Source organism: Haemorhous mexicanus, chromosome 1 (genome assembly GCF_027477595.1).
Source record: "Haemorhous mexicanus isolate bHaeMex1 chromosome 1, bHaeMex1.pri, whole genome shotgun sequence".
NCBI classification, from domain to species: domain Eukaryota; kingdom Metazoa; phylum Chordata; class Aves; order Passeriformes; family Fringillidae; genus Haemorhous; species Haemorhous mexicanus.
The window spans coordinates 158,396,102-158,418,952 of NC_082341.1; the positions used below are offsets into that span (position 1 = coordinate 158,396,102).

Here is a 22,851-nt window from a genome sequence, read left to right on the forward strand (position 1 = left end):
GTGGCACAGGTGACACAGGTGACACACACGGCACACACAGCACAGGTGACACACCTAGCACAGGTGGCACAGGTGACACACCCAGCACAGGTGGCACAGGTGACACACACGGCACAGGTGACATAGGTGGCACAGGTGCCACGCACGCTGCACACGGCACACTTGGAACGCTTGGTGTCCATAGCCTGGCACACACAGCACAGGTGACACAGGTGACAAACACAGCACAGGTAGGACAGGTGACACAGGTGACACAGGTGACACAGGTGACACAGCTGACACAGCTGACACACACAGCACAGCTCACACACCCCCCCACCCCCCCAGGTGACCCCCACGCAGCCCAGGTGACACCCCTATCCCCCTCCCCACCCCCACCCTCCCTCCCCTCCCCCCGCGCGGTGCCACCCGCCCTTTGTCCCCGCTGTCGCTGTCGCTGTCGCTGTCGCGGCGGGCGCGGTCTCACCTCTCCGCACGGCTCGCGCGCGCACTGCGCACGGCCGCGCGCCCGCGCCACGAGGGCCCCCAGCGCCCCGCGCGACAATTGTCCCTCGCCCGACGCCACCAGCGCCTCCAGGGCCACCAGGGCCACCTCGGGGCCACCGCGGGCCGGGGTGGCGGCGGGCAGGGCCAGCGCGGCGGGCAGCGCCAGGGCCAGCAGCAGCAGCCGGGGCATGGCCAGGTGGCGGCGGCGGTGGCGGTGGTGGCACTGGGGTGACAGCGGAGGTGGCCGTGGGGACACCGTGGGGACAGCGGGGCTGTAAAACCCGCCCGGGGCCGCGGCCCTGATTGGCCCGGGCTGAGATTGGCCCGGGTTAACGATTCATTCACCCTGCGGGGCCCGGCCCGCGCCCGCCGCACCGGGGGACAGCCCGGGACAGAGGGGGGACAGCGCTGCGACACACCTGGGACACACCTGGGAGATACCTGGGGTACACCTGGGACACCTGGGAGACATTTGGGATAGCCCTGGGACACCGGGGACACCCATGGGACACACCTGGGATAGCCCTGGGGCACCTGGGACACACCTGGGACACCTGGGAGACATTTGGGATAGCCCCGGGACACACCTGGGACACCCAAGGGACACACCTGGGACACCTGGGACACCCCTGGGACACCTGGGACACACTTGGGACACCTGGGAGACACTTGGGATACCCCCGGGACACACCTGGGAGATACCTGGGACACCTGGGAGACACTTGGGATACCCCTGGGACACTTGGGACACCCAAGGGACACCTGGGACACACCTGGGAGACACCTGGGATAGCCCTGGCACACTTGGGACACACCTGGGACACCTGGGAGACATTTGGGATACCCCTGGGACACCTGGGACACACCTGGGACACCTGGGAGACACTTGGGATACCCCTGGGGCACCTGGGACACACCTGGGAGATACCTGGGAGACACCTGGGACACCGGGGACACCCATGGGACACACCTGGGATAGCCCTGGGGCACCTGGGAGACACCTGGGACACCGGGGACACCCATGGGATACACCTGGGATAGCCCTGGGGCACCTGGGACACACCTGGGACACCTGGGATACCCCTGGGACATCCTGGGACACCCCTGGCACAACTGGGACATTCTTGGGACACTCCTGGGGCACCTGGGACACACCTGGGACACCTGGGAGACACCCATGGGACATTCCTTGGATACCTGGGACACACCCGGGATACCCCCGGCACACCTGGGACACACCTGGAACATCCCCAGGACACCCCTGGGACACCCCCGGGACATTCCTGGGACATTCTTGGGACACCTGGGACAGCTGGGACTCACTTGGGACACACCTGGGACACCTGGGAGACACTTGGGATAGCCTTGGGGCTCCTGGGACACACCTGGGACACCTGGGATAGCCCTGGGGCACCTGGGACACACCTGGGACACCTGGGATACCCCTGGGACATCCTGGGACACACCTGGGACACCCATGGGACATTCTTGGGACACTCCTGGGACACCTGGGACACACCTGGGACACACCTGGGACACCTGGGAGACAGCGCTGGGACACACCTGGGACACCCATGGGGCATTCTTGGGACATTCTTGGGACACCCCTGGGACACCTGAGAGACACCTGGGACACCCCTGAGACAGCCCCGGCACCCCTGGGACACACCTGGGACACCTGGGACATTCTTGGGACACTCCTGGAACACCTCTGGGACACCTGGGACACACCTGGGACACCCCTGGGACACCCCTGGGACACACCTAGGACACCCCAGGACACCTGGGACATACCTGGGACATACCTGGGACACTCCTGGGACACCCTGGGACACCCTGGGACACACCTGGAACACCTTGGGGACACCCATGGGACACATCTGGGACACACCTGGGGGCACAGGGACCTCCCTGGGTGGGGGACAGGGGACAGGGGACAGGGACACCCCCAGGTGCTGGGGGGGCTGGGGCCATCCTGGTGTCACCTTTGGGACCCGTGTCACCTGTGGGACCCCAATGCCACCTGTGGGACCCCAGTGTCACCTTTGGGACCCCGGTGTCACCTGTGGGTGCTGGGCTGTCCCCACAGCCTCCCCAGGACAGGGGCACAGCACAGGTGGCACAGGTGGCACAGGTGTGACCTTGTGGCACACGCAGGACATCGCAGGTGACACAACACAGGTGGCACCGGTGGCACTTCTCTGGGCACTCCAGGTGGCATCAGGGACCCCCGTGTCCCCCCAGGCGGCGTCCTGGCACCTGTCACCCGCGTCACCTGTGCCACCTGTGCCACTCCATGTCACCTGTGCCACCTGTGCCACCTGTGCCACTCCATGTCACCTGTGCCACCTGTGCCACCTGTGCCACTCCATGTCACCTGTGCCACCTGTGCCACCTGTGCCACTCCATGTCACCTGTGCCACCTGTGCCACTCCATGCCAGGCTGGAGTTTGTCCCCAGGGCCACCCCCTCTCTCCACACGGCCCAGGGCGGTGTCACCTGTGTCACCCAGGGCCACTCCCTCGGCTCCGGCAGGGACAGGTGGCTGCACCCCGGGGTGCCAGTGTCACCTGTGGGTGCCAGTGTCACCTGTGGGTGTCAATGTCACCTGTGGGGGCCAATGTCACCTGTGGGTGTCCCCTGTGGGTGTGGGTGTCGGTGTCACCTGTGGGTGCCAATGTCACCTGTGGGTGCTGGGGACACCTTTGGTGTCACCTGTGGGTGCTGGTGTCACTTGTGGGTGCCAATGTCACCTGTGGGTGCTGGTGTCACCTGTGGGTGTCAATGTCACCTGTGGGTGCTGGTGTCACCTTTGGTGTCACCTGTGGGTGCCAATGTCACCTGTGGGTGCCGGTGTCACCTGGGTGTCGGTGTCACCTGTGGGTGCCAATGTCACCTGTGGGTGCCAGTGTCACCTGTGGGTGTCGGTGTCACCTGTGGGTGTTGATGTCACCTGTGGGGGCCAATGTCACCTGTGGGTGCCAGTGTCACCTGTGGGTGCAATGTCACCTGTGGGTGCCAGTGTCACCTGTGGGTGCCAATGTCACTTGTGGGTGCTGGGGACACCTTTGGTGTCACCTGTGGGTGCCAATGTCACCTGTGGGTGCTGGTGTCACCTGTGGGTGTCAATGTCACCTGTGGGTGCTGGTGTCACCTTTGGTGTCACCTGTGGGTGCCAATGTCACCTGTGGGTGCTGGGGACACCTTTGGTGTCACCTGTGGGTGCCAATGTCACCTGTGGGTGCTGGTGTCACCTGTGGGTGCTGGGGACACCTTTGGTGTCACCTGTGAGTGCCACGCTCCCCCCGGGTGTCACGGGATGTCCCCACATGTCACAGCGTGTCACAGCAGGTCCTGGCTCAGGGTGACATGGCACAGCCTGACCACGGCCTCAGCACTCACCGGTGTCCCGGGGCCACCGTGTCCCCGTGTCCCTGTCCATCCCGGTGTCCCCGTGTCCCTGTGTCTTCATGTCCCCGTGTCTGTCCATCCCCATGTCCCCGTGTCCCTGTGTCTGTCCATCCCAGTGTCCCCATGTCCCCATGTCCCCATGTCCCTGTGTCTGTCCATCCCAGTGTCCCCATGTCCCCATGTCCCCGTGTCCCTGTGTCTGTCCATCCCAGTGTCCCCATGTCCCCATGTCCCCGTGTCCCTGTGTCTGTCCATCCCAGTGTCCCCATGTCCCCGTGTCCCCGTGTCCCTGTCCATCCCGGTGTCCCAGTGTCCCCCTGTCCCCATGTCCATCCATGCCACTGTCCCCATGTCCCCATATCCCTGTGTCTGTCCATCCCAGTGTCCTCATGTCCCCATGTCCCCCTGTCCCCATGTCCATCCCAGTGTCCTCATGTCCCCATGTCCCCCTGTCCCCATGTCCATCCCAGTGTCCCCGTGTCTCCATTGTCCATCTGTCTCCATGTCCCCATGTCTATCCATGCCACTGTCCCCATGTCCTCATGTCCCCATGTCCCCATGTCCATCCATCCCCATGTCCCCGTGTCTCCATGTTCCCGTGTCCCCATGTCCCTGTGTCTTCGTGTCCCCATGTCCCTGTCCAGCCCACTGTCCCCGTGTCCCCCTGTCCCCCGTCCCCATGTCCATCCCAGTGTCCCCGTGTCCCCATGTCCCTGTGTCTGTCCATCCCAGTGTCCTCGGGTCCCCATGTCCCCATGTCCCCCTGTACCCCCCAGTGTCCCCATGTCCCCATGTCCATCCCCCTGTCCCCCTGTCCCTCTGTCCATCCATCCCCCTGTCCCCTTGTCCCCATGTCCATCCACTCCAGTGTCCCCATGTCCCCTTGTCCATCCACCCCCCATGTCCCCATGTCCATCCCCCTGTCCCCATGTCCCTCTGTCCATCCATAACCCTGTCCCCCTGTCCCCATTTCCATCCACTCCAGTGTCCCCATGTCCCCTTGTCCATCCACCCCCATGTCCCCATGTCCATCTGTCCCCCTGTCCCCATGTCCATCCCACTGTCCCCACGTCCCCAAGTCCCCTTGTCCCCTTGTCCCCTTGTCCCCATGTCCATCCACCCCCCTGTCCCCCTGTCCCCCTGTCCCCCTGTCCCTCTGTCCATCCATCCCCCTGTCCCCCTGTCCCCCTGTCCCCCTGTCCCCCTGTCCATCCATCCCCCTGTCCCTCTGTCCCCCTGTCCCCCTGTCTCCATGTCCCCATGTCCCCATCCCCCTGTCACCCTGTCCCCATGTCCATCCATCCCCCTGTCCCTCTGTCCATCCCCATGTCCCCATGTCCCCATGTCTCCATGTCCATCTGTCCCCCTGTCCCTCTGTCCATCCATCCCCATGTCCCCATGTCCCCATGTCTCCATGTCCATCTGTCTCCCTGTCCCCCTGTCCATCCATCCCCCTGTCCTCATGTCCCCATGTCCATGTCCCCATGTCCATCCCCATGTCCCCCTGTCCCTCTGTCCATCCCCATGTCCCCCTGTCCATCCATCCCCCTGTCCCCACGTCCCCTCCCCGGTGTCCCAAGTCCATCCGGCCCCACCCCACCCCAGCCGGTTCCACGGGGACAGGAGGACGAGGACTTTGTCACCCGACTGCGCCGAGGTGGCACCAGGAAGTGCCACCAGCACCGGGACCTTGTCCCACCCGCCCCACCTCACCCATCCCTCCAGCCTAATTAGGGGTAATTAAGGGCAATTAACCCTGAACTTCCCGCTGACACAGCCCCGGGGGGGACAATTGGTGACAAGGGGACAGAGGGGACATTCTGCTGAGGTGGCATCCAGCCTCCCCACCCCCGCCCCCGGGGCTGGGGACACCCCAAACCTGTCCCAGGGCCACCACAGGGGACGTGTCCCCTCCCTCCAGGAGCCACCACCAAGGGACACCTGGGGACACCGCGGGGGACACCTGGGGACACCTGGGGACACCAAGGGGGACACCTGGGGACACCGAGGGGGACACGGCCCCGCTGGGATGGAACCCCACAGATCCCCCAGGACCTCCAGAATGGTCAAAATGATCTAAAATCCCTTAATTTGGGTTGAAATCACCCTAAGTCAGGCCTAACTCCGTTAATTTGGGTTGAAATCCCTTAATTTGGGTTGAAATCACCCTAAGTCAGGCCTAACTCTGTTAATTTGGGTCGAAATCCCCTAATTTGGGTTGAAATCTCCTAAATCAGGCCTAACTCCGTTAATTTGGGTTGAAATCCCTTAGTTTGGGTTGAAATCACCCTAAGTCAGGCCTAACTCCGTTAATTTGGGTTGAAATCCCCTAATTTGAGTTGAAATCACCCTAAGTCAGGCCTAACTCTGTTAATTTGGGTTGAAATCCCTTAGTTTGGGTTGAAATCTCCTAAATCAGGCCTAACTCCGTTAATTTGGGTTGAAATCCCTTAATTTGAGTTGAAATCCCCTAAATCAGGCCTAACTCTGTTAATTTGGGTTGAAATCCCTTAATTTGAGTTGAAATCCCCTAAGTCAGGCCTAACTCTGTTAATTTGGGTTGAAATCCCTTAATTTGGGTTGAAATCCCCCTAAGTCAGGCCTAACTCTGTTAATCTGGGTTGAAATCCCTTAGTTTGGGTTGAAATCCCCTAAGTCAGGCCTAACTCTGTTAATCTGGGTTGAAATCCCTTAGTTTGGGTTGAAATCCCCTAAGTCAGGCCTAACTCCGTTAATTTGGGTTGAAATCCCTTAGTTTGGGTTGAAATCACCCTAAGTCAGGCCTAACTCTGTTAATTTGGGTTGAAATCCCTTAATTTGGGTTGAAATCCCCTAAGTCAGGCCTAACTCTGTTAATTTGGGTTGAAATCCCCTAATTTGGGTTGAAAATCCCCCTAAGTCACGCCTAACTCTGTTAATTTTGGGTTGAAATCCCTTAGTTTGGGTTGAAATCTCCTAAGTCACGCCTAACTCTGTTAATTTGGGTTGAAATCCCCTAATTTGGGTTGAAATCTCCTAAGTCACGCCTAACTCTGTTAATTTGGGTTGAAATCACCCTAAGTCAGGCCTAACTCCGTTAATTTGGGTTGAAATCCCTTAATTCGGGTTAAAATCACCCTAAGTCAGGCCTAACTCCGTTAATTTGGGTTGAAATCCCTTAGTTTGGGTTGAAATCACCCTAAGTCAGGCCTAACTCTGTTAATTTGGGTTGAAATCCCCCAGCTTGGGTTGAAATCACACTAAGTCAGGCCTAACTCCGTTAATTTGGGTTGAAATCCCTTAGTTTGGGTTGAAATCACCCTAAGTCAGGCCTAACTCTGTTAATTTGGGTTGAAATCCCTTAATTTGGGTTGAAATCCCCTAAGTCAGGCCTAACTCTGTTAATTTGGGTTGAAATCCCTTAATTTGGGTTGAAATCACCCTAAGTCAGGCCTAACTCTGTTAATTTGGGTTGAAATCTCCTAATTTGGGTTGAAATCACCCTAAGTCAGGCCTAACTCCTTTAATTTGGGTTGAAATCCCTTAATTTGGGTTGAAATCTCCTAAGTCAGGCCTAACTCTGTTAATTTGGGTTGAAATCACCCTAAGTCAGGCCTAACTCCATTAATTTGGGTTGAAATCCCTTAGTTTGGGTTGAAATCCCCTAAGTCAGGCCTAACTCTGTTAATTTGGGTTGAAATCCCTTAATTTGGGTTGAGATCCCTTAATTCAGGCCCAGACCCTTTAGTTCAGGTTGAAACCCCTGAATCCCGAGCTGATTCTCTTAAACCAGGCCTAAATCAGGTCGAAATGCCAGAAACCCAGACTGGGTTCCCCAAAACAGATCTCATTCCCTTAGGTCAGGCCAAAGCCCATCAGCTGGGGTTCAAACCCCCTAAACCAGGCCTAAATCCTTTCATTTGGGTCTAAATCCCCTAAACTGGGCCTAAATCCTTTAATTTGGGCCTAAATCCCCTAAACCAGGTCTAAATCCCTTAATTCGGGCCTAAATCCCCTACACCAGGCCTAAATCCTTTCATTTGGGTCTAAATCCACTAAACTGGGCCTAAATGCCTTAATTCAGATCTAAATCCCCTAAACGAGGCCTAAATCCTTTAATTTGTGTCTAAATCCCCTAAACTGGGCCTGAATGCCTTAACTCAGATCTAAAATCCCCTAAACTGGGCCTAAATCCTTTAATTCGGGCCTAAATCCCCTACACCAGGCCTAAATCCCTAAATTTGTGTCTAAATCCCCTAAACTTGGCCTAAATGTCTTAATTCAGATCTAAATCCCCTAAATGAGGCCTAAAAGCCTTAATTTGTGTCTAAATCCCCTAAACTTGGCCTAAATGCCTTAATTCAGATCTAAATCCCCTAAACTGGGCCTAAATCCCCTAAACTGGGCCTAAATCCTTTAATTTGGGCCTAAATCCCCTACACCAGGCCTAAATCCTTTCATTTGGGTCTAAATCCCTTAATCGAGGCCTAAAAGCCTTAATTTGGGTCTAAATCTCCTAAATTGGGCCTAAATCCCCAAATTTGGGTCTAAATCCCCTAAACTGGGCCTGAATGCCTTAATTCAGATCTAAATCCCCTAAACTGGGCCTAAATCCTTTAATTTGGGTCTAAATCCCCTAAACCAGCCCTAAATGCCTTAATTCAGATCTAAATCCCCTAAACGAGGCCTAAATCCTTTAATTTGGGCCTAAATCCCCTACACCAGGCCTAAATGCCTTAATTCAGATCTAAATCCCCTAAACCAGCCCTAAATCCTTTAATTTGGGTCGAAATCCCCTAAACTGGGCCTAAATGCTTTAATTTGGATCCAAATCCCCTACACCAGGCCTAAATCCTTTAATTTGTGTCTAAATCCCCTAAACTTGGCCTAAATGTCTTATTTCAGATCTAAATCCCCTAAACAAGGCCTAAATGCCTTAATTTGGATCTAAATCCCCCAAACTGGGCCTAAATCCCTAAATTTGGGTCTAAATCCCCTAAACTGGGCCTGAATGCCTTAATTCAGATCTAAATCCCCTAAACTGGACCTAAATCCTTAATTTGGGCCTAAATCCCATAAACTGGACCTAAATCCTTTAATTTGTGTCCAAATCCCCTACACCAGGCCTAAATCCTTTAATTTGGGTCTAAATCTCCTAAACGAGGCCTAAATCCCTTAATTCGGGCCTAAATCCCCTAAACCAGCCCTAAATCCCTTGATTTGGGTCTAAATCCCCTAAACCAGGCCTAAATCCCTTAACTTGGGTCTAAATCCCCTAAACTGGGCCTAAATCCTTTAATTTGTGTCCAAATCCCCTGCACCAGGCCTAAATCCCTAAATTTGTGTCTAAATCCCCTAAACCAGCCCTAAATCCCTTGATTTGAGTCTAAATCCCCATAACCAGGCCTAAATCCCTTAATTTGGGCCTAAATCCCCTAAACCAGGCCTAAATCCTTTAATTTGGGCCTAAATCTCCTACACCAGCCCTAAATCCCTAAATTTGTGTCTAAATCCCCTAAACTTGGCCTAAATGTCTTAATTCAGATCTAAATCCCCTAAACAAGGCCTAAATGCCTTAATTTGGATCTAAATCCCCTAAACTGGGCCTGAATGCCTTAACTCAGATCTAAATCCCCTAAACTGGGCCTAAATCCCTTAATTTGGGTCCAAATCCCCTACACCAGGCCTGAATGCTTTAATTCAGATCTAAATCCCCATAACCAGGCCTAAGTCCTTTAATTTGGGCCTAAATCCCCTAAACCGGGCCTAAATCCTTTAATTTGGATCCAAATCCCCTACACCAGGCCTAAATCCTTTCATTTGGGCCCAAATCCCCTAAACGAGGCCTAAATCCCTTAATTCAGATCTAAATCCCCTAAACAAGGCCTAAATGCTTTAATTTGGATCTAAATCCCCTAAACTGGGCCTGAATGCCTTAACTCAGATCTAAATCCCATAAACTGGGCCTAAATCCCTTAATTTGGGCCTAAATCCCCTACACCAGGCCTAAATCCTTTCATTTGGGTCTAAATCCCCTAAACGAGGCCTAAAAGCCTTAATTTGGGTCTAAATCCCCTAAACTTGGCCTAAATGCCTTAATTTGGATCTAAATCCCCTAAACAAGGCCTAAATGCCTTAATTTGGATCTAAATCCCCTAAACTGGGCCTAAATCCTTTAATTTGGGTCTAAATCCCCTACACCAGGCCTGAATGCTTTAATTCAGATCTAAAACCCCTAAACCAGGCCTAAGTCCTTTAATTTGGGCCTAAATCCCCTAAACCGGGCCTAAATCCTTTAATTTGGATCCAAATCCCCTACACCAGGCCTAAATCCTTTCATTTGGGCCCAAATCCCCTAAACGAGGCCTAAATCCCTTAATTCAGATCTAAATCCCCTAAACCAGGCCTAAGTCCTTTAATTTGGGCCTAAATCCCCTAAACCAGGCCTAAATCCCTAAATTTGGGTTAAAGCCAGAGATCTTTGGTGGATTGAGTTTAATAAAATCCAGCGGGAAAATGGAAATTTCCGGAAAAGGACAGAAAATTCCCCAAGAAGCCGAGAACGGCGGCCATGACACGTCCAAGGTCCCCCCTGTCCTGGTGGCAGTGGTGGCCCTGTCATTGTCCCCTTATCCTGGCCTTGGTGGCCACTGTGGTTGTGGTGGCCTTGGTGGCCAGAGTGGCTGTGGTGGCCTTGGTGACCTTGGTGACCTCGGTGACCTTGGTGGTCATCTTGACCACGGTGACCTTGGTGGCCATGGTGACCTTGGTGGCCTTGGTGGCCTTGCTGCTCAGGAGGTCCTGGGGTCCATGGTGGCCACGGTGGCCTTGGTGATCTTGGCATCCTTGGTGTCCTTGGTGGCCTTGGTGGTCTTGGTGACCCTGGTGGCCTTGGTGGCCTTGTTGCTCAGGAGGTCCTGGTGTCCTTGGTGGCCTCGGTGGCTTTGGTGATCTTGGCATCCTTGGTGTCCTTGGTGGCCATGGTGACCTTGGTGACCTCGGTGACCTTGGTGACCTTGTTGCTCAGGAGGTCCTGGGGTCCATGGTGGCCATGGTGACCTTGGTGGCCATGGTGACCATGGTGACCTTGGTGACCTTGTTGCTCAGGAGGTCCTGGTGTCCTTGGTGGCCATTGTGACCACAGTGGCCTTGGTGACCTTGGTGACCATGGTGACCTCGGTGACCTTGGTGGCCCTGTTGCTCAGAAGGTCCTGGTGTCCTTGGTGGCCATGGTGACCTTGGTGGCCTCGGTGGCCTCGTGGCTCAGAAGGTTCCGATGGCCACTGCCAGGGCTGTGGTGGCCAGGAGGAGGGGAGGGGTCCTGGGGACGCTCCGGCCTGGGGGACAAAGAGGGACAGGGAGGGGTGACAGGAGGTGACGGGGGGGATGGCAGTGCTATGGGGGTGACAAGAGGTGACAGGGGGGATGGCAGTGCCATGGGGGTGACAGGAGGTGACAGGAGGTGACAGGGGGGATGGCAGTGCCATGGGGGTGACAGGAGGTGACAGGAGGTGACAGGGGGGGATGGCAGTGCCATGGGGGTGACAGGAGGTGACAGGAGGTGACGGGGGGATGGCAGTGCCATGGGGGTGACAGGAGGTGACAGGGGGGGATGGCAGTGCCATGGGGGTGACAGGAGGTGACAGGGGGGATGGCAGTGCCATGGGGGTGACAGGAGGTGACAGGGGGGGATGGCAGTGCCATGGGGGTGACAGGAGGTGACAGGAGGTGACAGGGGGGGATGGCAGTGCCATGGGGGTGACAGGAGGTGACAGTGCCATGGGGGTGACAGGAGGTGACAGGAGGTGACAGGGGGGATGGCAGTGCCATGGGGGTGACAGGAGGTGACAGTGCCATGGGGGTGACAGGAGGTGACAGGAGGTGACAGGGGGGATGGCAGTGCCATGGGGGTGACAGGAGGTGACAGGAGGTGACGGGGGGGATGGCAGTGCCATGGGGGTGACAGGAGGTGACAGGAGGTGACGGGGGGATGGCAGTGCCATGGGGGGTGACAGGAGGTGACAGGGGGGATGGCAGTGCCATGGGGGGTGACAGGAGGTGACAGGGGGGGATGGCAGTGCCATGGGGGTGACAGGAGGTGACAGGAGGTGACAGGAGGTGACAGGAGGTGACAGGGGGGATGGCAGTGCCATGGGAGTGACAGGAAGTGACAGGAGGTGACAGGGGGGGATGGCAGTGCCATGGGGGTGACAGGAGGTGACAGGAGGTGACAGGAGGTGACAGGGGGGATGGCAGTGCCATGGGGGTGACAGGAGGTGACAGGAGGTGACAGGGGGGATGGCAGTGCCATGGGGGTGACAGGAGGTGACAGGAGGTGACAAGGGGGTGTCCCAGCTCACCTGTGTCGAACACACAGGGCCCGTCCCCGCAGCGTTGCTCTGTGAGGGGAGGGACAGTGTCAGGGCTGGGGTGGCCTTGTCCCTGTCCCTGTCCCTGTCCTTGTCCCTGTCCCTGTCCTTGTCCCTTGTCCTTGTCCCTGTCCCTGTCCTTGTCCCTGTCCCTGTCCCTGTCCCATCCCTGTCCCTGTCCCGTCCCAGGTGTGGCAGTCCCCATCCCTGTCCCCACACCCACACCAAATGTCCTTGTCCCTGTCCCCATGGTGGGTGTTCCCAGCACAGGATGTCCCTGTCCCCTCACCGAGTGTCCTTGTCCCCATGCCCACAGTGAGTGTCCCCAGCACGGGCTGTCCCTGTCCCCTCACTGAGTGTCATTGTCCCCATGCCCACAGTGAGTGTCCCCAGCATGGGCTGTCCCTGTCCCCTCACCGAGTGTCCTTGTCCCCATGTGGATGTCCCCAGCACGGGATGTCCCTGTTCTGGGTGTCCCTGTCCCCTTACTGGGTGTCCCCATCCCCTCGCCCTCACCGAGTGTCCTTGTCCCCATGCCCACAGTGAGTGTCCCCAGCAGGGGCTGTCCCTGTCCCCTCACCGAGTGTCCCCATCCCCCAGGCCGTCCCCCCGTGCTGTCACCTCGCAGCCACTCGCAGTTGTATTTGCTGACGGTCCCGATGGAGCGGAGCCGGATCCGCACCTTGTCCCCACCCTCGGTGACATTGGTGACATCGGTGACCTCGAAGGTCTCGAAGGGCGGGATCAGCACCTCCTCCTCGTGCGGGAAGAAGGAGAATTCCCGGATGGCCACGCCCTGGCAGGTGAGCACCTGGAAGGTGGCGTCCGTGCCGAAGCTCCAGGAGCTCTCGTTGCGCAGCGACGCCGACGCGAAGTGGCCGAAGCGCACGAGGTCCCCGCGCCGCGCCGCGAACCGCAGCCCGCGCACGCCACGGAACGCGCGGTGACACCGCGGGCCCCGAGCGTCCCGCAGTGCCACCAGCGCCTGAGCGGGAAAAATTGGATTTTATTATTGGTAAATATGTAAATTTGTCATAAATATGCAAATTGAAAGAATTCATTGCTTCCGTATGGAGTTGTTGCGGTGACAGCGCGGGCCCCGAGCGTCCCGCAGCGCCGCCACCGCCTGAGCGGGAAAAACGGGAAAATGGGAATTTTATGATTGGTCTCTCTCAAATATGCAAATTAATATTAAATATTAGATGTCGGGGAAAATGTGAATTTGATGATTGGCTGCTCATAAAAATGCAAATTGAAAGAATTCATGGCTCCCGTATGGAGTTGTTGCGGTGACACCGCGGGCCCCGAGCGTCCCGCAGCGATGCCAGCGCCTGAGCAGGAAAAATTGGATTTTATTATTAGTAAATATTCAAACTTCTCATAAATATGCAAATGAATTTTAAGTATTAGATGGGTTGTGTTAGAGAGTGATGGGAAAAATGGGAATTTGATTGTTGGCAAATATTGAAGATCGATATTGGATAGTTTGGGATTGGCTCCCCACAAATATGCAAATGAATGTCAGATGGGGTGTGGTTAGAGAGTGATGGGAAAAATGGGAATTTGATTATTGGTAAATATGTAAATTTGTCATAAATATGCAAATTGAAAGGATTCATTGCTCCCGTATGGAGTTGTTGCGGTGACACCGCGGGCCCCGAGCGTCCCGCAGCGCCGCCAGCGCCTGAGCGGGAAAAATTGGATTTTATTATTGGTAAATATGTAAATTTGTCATAAATATGCAAATGAATATTAAATATTAGATGGGTTGTGTTAGAGAGTGATGGGAAAAATGGGAATTTGATTGTTGGCAAATATTGAAGATCGATATTGGATAGTTTGGGATTGGCCCCCCACAAATATGCAAATGAATATTAGATGGGGTGTGGTTAGAGAGTGATGCAAAAAATGGGATTTTATTATTGGTAAATATTCAAATTTGTCATAAATATGCAAATTGAAAGAATTCATTGCTCCCGTATGGAGTTGTTGCGGTGACACCGCGGGCCCCGAGCGTCCCGCAGCGACGCCACAGCCTGAGCTGGAAAAACGGGAAAATGGGAATTTTATGATTGACCTCTAACAAATATGCAAATTAATATTAAATATTAGATGTCGGGAAAAATGTGGATTTTATGATTGGCTGCTCATAAATATGCAAATTGAAATAATTCATTGCTCCCTTATGGAGTTGTTGCGGTGACACCGCGGGCCCCGAGCGTCCCGCAGCGACGCCAGCGCCTGAGCGGGAAAAATTGGATTTTAATTATAGTAAATATGTAAATTTGTCATAAATATGCAAATGAATATTAAATATTAGATGGGTTGTGTTAGAGAGTGATGCAAAAAATGGGAATTTGATTGTTGGCAAATATTGAAGATCGATATTGGATAGTTTGGGATTGGCTCCCCACAAATATGCAAATGAATGTCAGATGGGGTGTGGTTAGAGAGTGATGGGAAAAATGGGAATTTGATTATTAGTAAATATGTAAATTTGTCATAAATATGCAAATTGAAAGGATTCATTGCTCCCGTATGGAGTTGTTGCGGTGACACCGCGGGCCCCGAGCGTCCCGCAGCGCCACCAGCGCCTGAGCGGGAAAAATTGGATTTTATTATTGGGAAATATGTAAATTTGTCATAAATATGCAAATGAATATTAAATATTAGATGGGTTGTGTTAGAGAGTGATGGGAAAAATAGGAATTTGATTATTGGCAAATATTGAAGATCGATATTGGATAGTTTGGGATTGGCTCCCCACAAATATGCAAATGAATGTCAGATGGGGTGTGGTTAGAGAGTGATGCAAAAAAAGGGAATTAATTATTGGGAAATATGTAAATTTGTCATAAATATGCAAATTGAAAGGATTCATTGCTCCCGTATGGAGTTGTTGCGGTGACACCGCGGGCCCCGAGCGTCCCGCAGCGACGCCAGCGCCTGAGCGGGAAAAACGGGAATTAATTATTGGGAAATATGTAAATTTGTCATAAATATGCAAATGAGTATTAATTATTAGATGGGTGGTGTTAGAGAGTGATGGGAAAAACGGGAATTTTATGATTGGCTTCTCTCAAATATGCAAATGAGTATTAATTATCAGATGGGTTGTGTTAGAGAGTGAAGGGAAAAATGGGAATTTTATTATTAGCAAATATTAAAAATCGGTATTAGATGTTTTATGATTGGCTTCTCATAAATATGCAAATGAATATTAATTATTAGATGGGGTGTGGTTAGAGAGTGATGGGAAAAATGGGAATATTATGATTGGCTTATCTCAAATATGCAAATGAGTATTAAATATTAGATGGGGTGTGGTTAGAGAGTGATGGAAAAAATGGGAATTTTAGGATTGGCTTCTCTCAAATATGCAAATGAGTATTAGATGGGGTGTGGTTAGAGAGTGAAGGGAAAAATGGGAATTTTATCATTAGCAAATATTAAAAATCGATATTAGATATTTTATGATTGGCTTCTCTCAAATATGCAAATGAGTATTAATTATCACATGGGCAGTGTTAGAGAGTGAATGGAAAAATGGGAATTTTGTGATTGGCTTGTCTCAAATATGCAAATGAGTATTAAATATCAGATGGGTTTTGTTAGAGAGCAATGGGAAAAATGGGAATTTTGTGATTGGCCTATCTCAAATATGCAAATGAGTATTAATTATCAGATGGGTTGTGTTAGAGAGTGAAGGGAAAAATGGGAATTTTATCATTAGCAAATATTAAAAATCGGTATTAGATATTTTATGATTGGCTTCTCTCAAATATGCAAATGAGTATTAAATATCACATGGGTCGTGTTAGAGAGTGATGGGAAAAATGGGAATTTTGTGATTGGCTTGTCTCAAATATGCAAATGAGTATTAATTATTAGATGGGTTGTGTTAGAGAGCAATGGGAAAAATGGGAATTTTGTGATTGGCTTCTCTCAAATATGCAAATGAGTATTAATTATTAGATGGGTCGTGTTAGAGAGCGATAGGAAAAATGGGAATTTTATTATTAGCAAATATTAAAAATCGATATTAGATGTTTTATGATTGGCTTCTCACAAATATGCAAATGAGTATTAAATATCAGATGGGTTGTGTTAGTGATGTGAAAAATGGGAATTTTGTGATTGGCTTCTCTCAAATATGCAAATGAGTATTAATTATTAGATGGGTCGTGTTAGAGAGCCATGGGAAAAATGGGAATTTTATGATTGGCTTATCTCAAATATGCAAATGAATATTAATTATCAGATGGGTCGTGTTAGAGAGTGATGGGAAAAATGGGAATTTTGTGATTGGCTCCTCTCAAATATGCAAATGAGTATTAATTATTAGATGGGTTGTGTTAGAGAGTGATGGGAAAAATGGGAATTTTATGATTGGCTCCTCTCAAATATGCAAATGAGTATTAATTATTAGATGGGCTGTGTTAGAGAGTGATGGGAAAATTGGGAATTTTATGATTGGCTTATCTCAAATATGCAAATGAGTATTAAATATTACATGGGTTGTGTTAGAGAGCAATGGGAAAAATGGGAATTTTGTGATTGGCTTCTCTCAAATATGCAAATGAGTATTAATTATTAGATGGGTCGTCTTAGAGAGTGAAGGGAAAAATGGGAATTTTATTATTAGCAAATATTAAAAATCGATATTAGATGTTTTATGATTGGCTTATCTCAAATATGCAAATGAGTATTAAATATCAGATGGGTTGTGTTAGAGAGTGATGGGAAAAAGTGGGAATTTTGTGATTGGCTCATCTCAAATATGCAAATGAGTATTAAATATTAGATGGGTTGTGTTAGAGAGCGATGGGAAAAATGGGAATTTTATGATTGGCCTATCTCAAATATGCAAATGAGTATTAATTATTAGATGGGTCGTGTCAGAGAGGGATGGGAAAAATGGGAATTTTGTGATTGGCTGATCTCAAATATGCAAATGAGTATTAATTATCAGATGGGTCGTGTTAGAGAGCGATGGGAAAAACGGGAATTTTATTATTAGCAAATATTAAAAATCGATATTAGATATTTTATGATTGGCTTATCTCAAATATGCAAATGAGTATTAATTATCAGATGGGGTGTGTTAGAGAGGGATGGGAAAAACGGGAATTTTGTGATTGGCTTCTCTCAAATATGCAAATGAGTATTAATTATTAGATGGGTCGTGTTAGAGAGTGATGTGAAAAACGGGAATTTTGTGATTGGCTTGTCTCAAATATGCAAATGAGTATTAATTATCAGATGGGTTGTGTTAGAGAGTGATGTGAAAAATGGGAATTTTATGATTGGCTCCTCTCAAATATGCAAATGAGTATTAATTATTAGATGGGTTGTGTTAGAGAGTGATGGGAAAAATGGGAATTTTATTATTAGCAAATATTAAAAATCGGTATTAGATGTTTTATGATTGGCTTCTCATAAATATGCAAATGAATATTAAATATCAGATGGGTCGTGTTAGAGAGGGATGTGAAAAATGGGAATTTTGTGATTGGGTTCTCTCAAATATGCAAATGAGTATTAATTATTAGATGGGTTGTGTCAGAGAGGGAATGGAAAAATGGGAATTTTATGATTGGCTTGTCTCAAATATGCAAATGAGCATTAAATATCAGATGGGTTGTGTTAGAGAGTGATGTGAAAAATGGGAATTTTATGATTGGCTTATCTCAATTATGCAAATGAGAATTAAATATCACATGGGTCGTGTCAGAGAGTGATGGGAAAAATGGGAATTTTGTGATTGGCTTCTCTCAAATATGCAAATGAATATTAATTATCAGATGGGTTGTGTTAGAGAGTGACGGGAAAAACGGGAATTTTGTGATTGGCTCATCTCAAATATGCAAATGAGTATTAATTATCAGATGGGTTGTGTTAGAGAGGGATGGGAAAAACGGGAATTTTAGGATTGGCTTCTCTCAATTATGCAAATGAGTATTAATTATCAGATGGGGTGTGTTAGAGAGCGATAGGAAAAATGGGAATTTTATGATTGGCCTATCTCAAATATGCAAATGAGTATTAATTATTAGATGGGTCGTGTTAGAGAGGGATGTGAAAAATGGGAATTTTGTGATTGGCTCCTCTCAAATATGCAAATGAGTATTAATTATTAGATGGGCTGTGTTAAAGAGTGATGGGAAAAATGGGAATTTTATGATTGGCTCTTCTCAAATATGCAAATGAGTATTAATTATCAGATGGGTCGTGTTAGAGAGCCATGGGAAAAATGGGAATTTTATGATTGGCTGATCTCAAATATGCAAATGAGTATTAATTATCAGATGGGTTGTGTTGCTGTGTGAAAGGTGCAGGTATTGATCAGCCAAGATCGCAAATCGATCCCGGACAGAGCACGATTGGCTGATCCCCGATATGCAAATGAGGATCGGGCGCGTCACGGTCGGAGAGGCAGTCCGCACTGGGGGGAGCTTTTAACCCTTTCACCCCCGAGAGTTATTGAACTTTTAACCCTTTAACCCCCGAGCATTGAACTTTTAACCCTTTAACGCCCGAGAGTTATTGAACTTTAACCCTTTAATGAACTTTTAACCCTTTAACCCCCGAGGGTTATTGAACTTTTAACCCTTTATTGAACTTTTAACCCTTTAACCCCCGACCGTTATTGAACTTTTAACCCTTTATTGAACTTTTAACCCTTTTACCCCTGAACGTTATTGAACTTTAACCCTTTATTGAACTTTTAACTCTTTATTGAACTTTTAACCCTTGATTGACCTTTTAACCCTTTATTGAACTTTTAACCCTTTATTGAACTTTTAACCCTTTAACCCCTGAGAGTTATTGAACTTTTAACCCTTTAACCCCCGAGCTCTTGAACTTTTAACCCTTTAACTCCCAGCGCTATTGAAATTTTAACCCTTTAACCCCCGAGAGTTATTGAACTTTTAACCCTTTAACCCTCGAGAGTTATTGAACTTTTAACCCTTTATTGAACTTTTAACCCTTTATTGAACTTTTAACCCTTTAACCCTCGAGAGTTATTGAACTTTTAACCCTTTATTGAACTTTTAACCCTTTAACCCCCAAACGCTATTGAACTTTTAACCCTTTAACCCCCGAGAGTTATTGAACTTTTAACCCTTTATTGAACTTTTAACCCTTTAACCCCCGAGAGTTATTGAACTTTAACCCTTTATTGAACTTTTAACCCTTTAACCCCCGAGAGTAATTGAACTTTAACCCTTTATTGAACTTTTAACACTTTAACCCCCGAGAGTTATTGAACTTTAACCCTTTATTGAACTTTTAACCCTTTAACCCCCGAGAGTTATTGAACTTTAACCCTTTATTGAACTTTTAACCCTTTAACCCCCGAGAGTTATTGAACTTTAACCCTTTATTGAACTTTTAACCCTTTAACCCCCGAGAGTTATTGAACTTTTAACCCTTAATTGAACTTTTAACCCTTTAACCCCCGAAAGTTATTGAACTTTTAACCCTTTAACCCCCGAGAGTTATTGAACTTTTAACCCTTTAACCCCCGCTATTGAACTTTTAACCCTTTATTGAACTTTTAACCCTTTAACCCCCAAACGTTATTGAACTTTAACCCTTTATTGAACTTTTAACCTTTAACCCCCCGAGCATTGAAGTTTTTAACCCTTTAACTCCTGAGAGTTATTGAACTTTTAATCCTTTATTGAACCTTTAACCCTTTAACTCCCGAAAGTTATTGAACTTTTAACCATTTAACGCCCGTGCTATTGAACTTTTAACCCTTTATTGAACTTTTAACCCTTTAACGCCTGAGAGTTATTGAACTTTTAACCCTTTAACCCCCACACTATTGAACTTTTAACCCTTTATTGAACTTTTACCCCTTTAACTCATGAGCATCATTAAACTTTTAACCCTTTATTGAACTTTTAACCCTTTAACCCCCGAGCCATTAAACTTTTAACCCTTTAACCCCCGAACATTATTGAATTTTTAACCCTTTTTTGAACTTTTAACCCTTTAACCCCCGAACGTTATTGAACTTTTAACCCTTTAACCCCCGAGCGCTATTGAACTTTTAACTGTTTATTGAACTTTTAACCCTTTAACCCCCTGAGCGTTATTGAACTTTTAACCCTTTAACCCCCACACTACTGAACTTTTAACCCTTTAACCCCCGAGCACTTTCCACGTTTCCCCACCTGGCTCAGCAGGAAATGCAGCGTTTTGAAGTGGAAGTTGTCCCGGTACTCCCGGCGGGAGCGCCCGGCCGCGCGCACGGCCGCGTTGAACGTTCGGTGTAACGGCACCGGCGCCGTGTAGGCCAGCAGGGCCATGGCCTGGGCCGGGGACAGAGGGGACCGAGGGGACCGAGGGGACGGCCGGACGCGCCACTGGGCTGCGGCCAGAGCCCAGCCCTCGGCCCAGTGGCCGCCACGCTGGAGCTCGGAGCGGTTGAGGGCTGGCAGCTCGGCGGCCATGGCGCGGCCGCAGCCCCGGTACTGGTCATCGAAGGAGTCCGGGGCCATGTCCAGGGCCACCACGGGGGTGGCAGTGCCACCAGGGGGGACACCGGTGGTGGCCGTGGTCATTGCGGTCATGGCCAGGAGGGGCAGGGTCAGTGGGAGCATGGCGGGGAGAGGTGTGGGACACTGGGGACACTGGGGACACTGGGGGACACTGGGGGACACTGGGTGATATTGGGGACACTGGGGACACTGGGGGACACTGGGAGACACTGGGGGATATTGGGGACACTGAGGGACACTGGGGACACTGGGGGACAATGAGGGACACTGGGGACACTGGGGGACAGCAGGGACACTGGGGACACTGGGGGGCACTGGGGGACACTGGGGACACTGGGGGACAGCAGGGACACTGGGGACACTGGGGACACTGGGGGACACTGGGTGATGTTGGGGACACTGAGGGACACTGGGGGACACTGGGGGACACTGGGGGACACTGGGGGATATTGGGGACACTGAGGGACACTGGGGACACTGGGGGACAATGAGGGACACTGGGGGACACTGTGGATAGCAGGGACACACAGGGGACACAGAGGGACACTGGGGGACACTGGGGACACTGGGTGATGTTGGGGACACTGGGGACACTGAGGGACACTGGGTGATGTTGGGGACACTGAGGGACACTGGGGACAGCAGGGGACACAGAGGGACACTGGGGGTTACTGGGGGATACTGGGGGACACTGGGGGACAGCAGGGACACACAGGGGACACTGAGGTACACTGGGGGACGCTGAGGACAGCAGGGACCACTGGGCGATACTGGGGGACACTGGGGAGCACTGGGGACAGCAGGGACACTGGGGGACACTTGGGCACACAGGGGACACAGAGGGACACTGGGGACACTGAGGGCAACAGGGACACACCGAGGGGACCCTGGGGGGCAAGAGGGACACGCTGAGGGACAGTGGGGGGACACTGACCGGACACTGAGGGGACACCGGGGGGACGCGGGAAAGGTTCCTTGGTGAGGGAGGGGAGGGGCAGTGGGGTCAGCCCCGCCCCCATCCTGTCCTGGGGTCACTGCGGGACCCTCCGGCCACACCCCGGGACCCCCACCCCGTCCTGGGGTCACTCCGGCCACACCCCGTGTCCCCCACCCTGTCCTGGGGTCACTCCGGCCACACCCCGGGACCCCCACCCCATCCTGGGGTCACTCCGGCCACACCCCGTGTCCCCCACCCCGTCCTGGGGTCACTCCGGCCACAACCCGGGACCCCCACCCCGTCCTGGGGTCACTCCGGCCACACCCCGGGACCCCCACCCCGTCCTGGGGTCACTCCGGCCACACCCCGGGACCCCCACCCCATCCTGGGGTCACTCCGGCCACACCCCGGGACCCCCACCCCATCCTGGGGTCACTCCGGCCACACCCCGGGACCCCCACCCCATCCTGGGGTCACTCCGGCCACACCCCGGGACCCCCACCCCATCCTGGGGTCACTCCGGCCACACCCCGGGACCCCCACCCCGTCCTGGGGTCACTCCGGCCACACCCCGTGTCCCCCACCCCGTCCTGGGGTCACTACGGCCACACCCCGTGTCCCCCACCCCGTCCTGGGGTCACTCGCAGCCCCCCCGACCCCTCCAGGACCCCGACCCCAAACCCTGGGGTCACTCCAGGACCCCAATCCCACTCCCAGACCCCCCCCCCCCCTCAGTGTCCCCCAGGACCCCAATCCGTGTCCCCCCCCAGATGTCCCCAAGCCCCCCAGTCCCACCCCATAACCTTGACTCTGGTGTCCCCTCCAGGTGTCCCCAGGTGTCCCCAGTCCCAGCCCAGTGTCCCCAACTCCTTTTCCCCCCTCACTGTCCCCCGGGTCCCCAACCCCGTGTCCCCTCCAGGTGTCCCCCCCGTGTCCCCTCCAGGGTGTCCCCAATCCCAGGTGTCCCCAATCACAGCCCAGTGTCCCCAAACCCCGTGTCCCCCCCCAGGTGTCCCCAACCCCAGCCCAGTGTCCCCAGGTGTTCCCAGGTGTCCCCAATCCCAGCCCAGTGTCCCCAAGTGTCCCCAGGTGTCCCCTCCAGGTGTCCCCAACCCCAGGTGTCCCCCAGCCCCAGCCCTGTGTCCCCAAACCCCGT

At 51.7% G+C, this 22,851-nt stretch overlaps 2 protein-coding genes across 2 annotated transcripts in view; both read right to left on the reverse strand.

The window, feature by feature from the left end:
• The window catches only part of SLC39A4 (solute carrier family 39 member 4), an 18,326-nt gene extending 7,691 nt beyond the window's left edge, over window positions 1-10,635 (reverse strand). The window contains exons 1-2 of the mRNA XM_059849545.1: window positions 10,516-10,635; window positions 467-709 (exon numbers count right to left, since the gene is read on the reverse strand). Coding sequence (XP_059705528.1) covers window positions 467-709; window positions 10,516-10,635 — 363 coding nt within the window. The remainder of the gene's footprint in view (window positions 1-466; window positions 710-10,515) is intronic.
• LOC132338805 (GPI-linked NAD(P)(+)--arginine ADP-ribosyltransferase 1-like) lies at window positions 10,353-21,108 on the reverse strand. The gene is made up of 4 exons (XM_059868674.1): window positions 20,432-21,108; window positions 12,867-13,230; window positions 12,237-12,275; window positions 10,353-11,213 (listed from the first exon to the last, which is right to left on the reverse strand). Exons 1-4 carry the CDS (start codon window positions 20,858-20,860, stop codon window positions 11,140-11,142), a joined length of 906 nt encoding a protein of 301 aa, XP_059724657.1. The 5' UTR covers window positions 20,861-21,108; the 3' UTR covers window positions 10,353-11,139.
• Window positions 21,109-22,851: the final 1,743 nt, after the last annotated feature.

Coding starts and splice junctions, on each gene's coding strand:
- LOC132338805 (XM_059868674.1), bottom strand. CDS start 20,860: ATGCTCCCACTGACCCTGCCCCTCCTGGCCATGACCGCAATGACCACG. Junction 13,231..20,431: donor TGCATTTCCTGCTGAGCCAG/GTGGGGAAACGT, acceptor TTTCCCGCTCAG/GCGCTGGTGGCACTGCGGGA. Junction 12,276..12,866: donor CAACTGCGAGTGGCTGCGAG/GTGACAGCACGG, acceptor CTCCCCTCACAG/AGCAACGCTGCGGGGACGGG.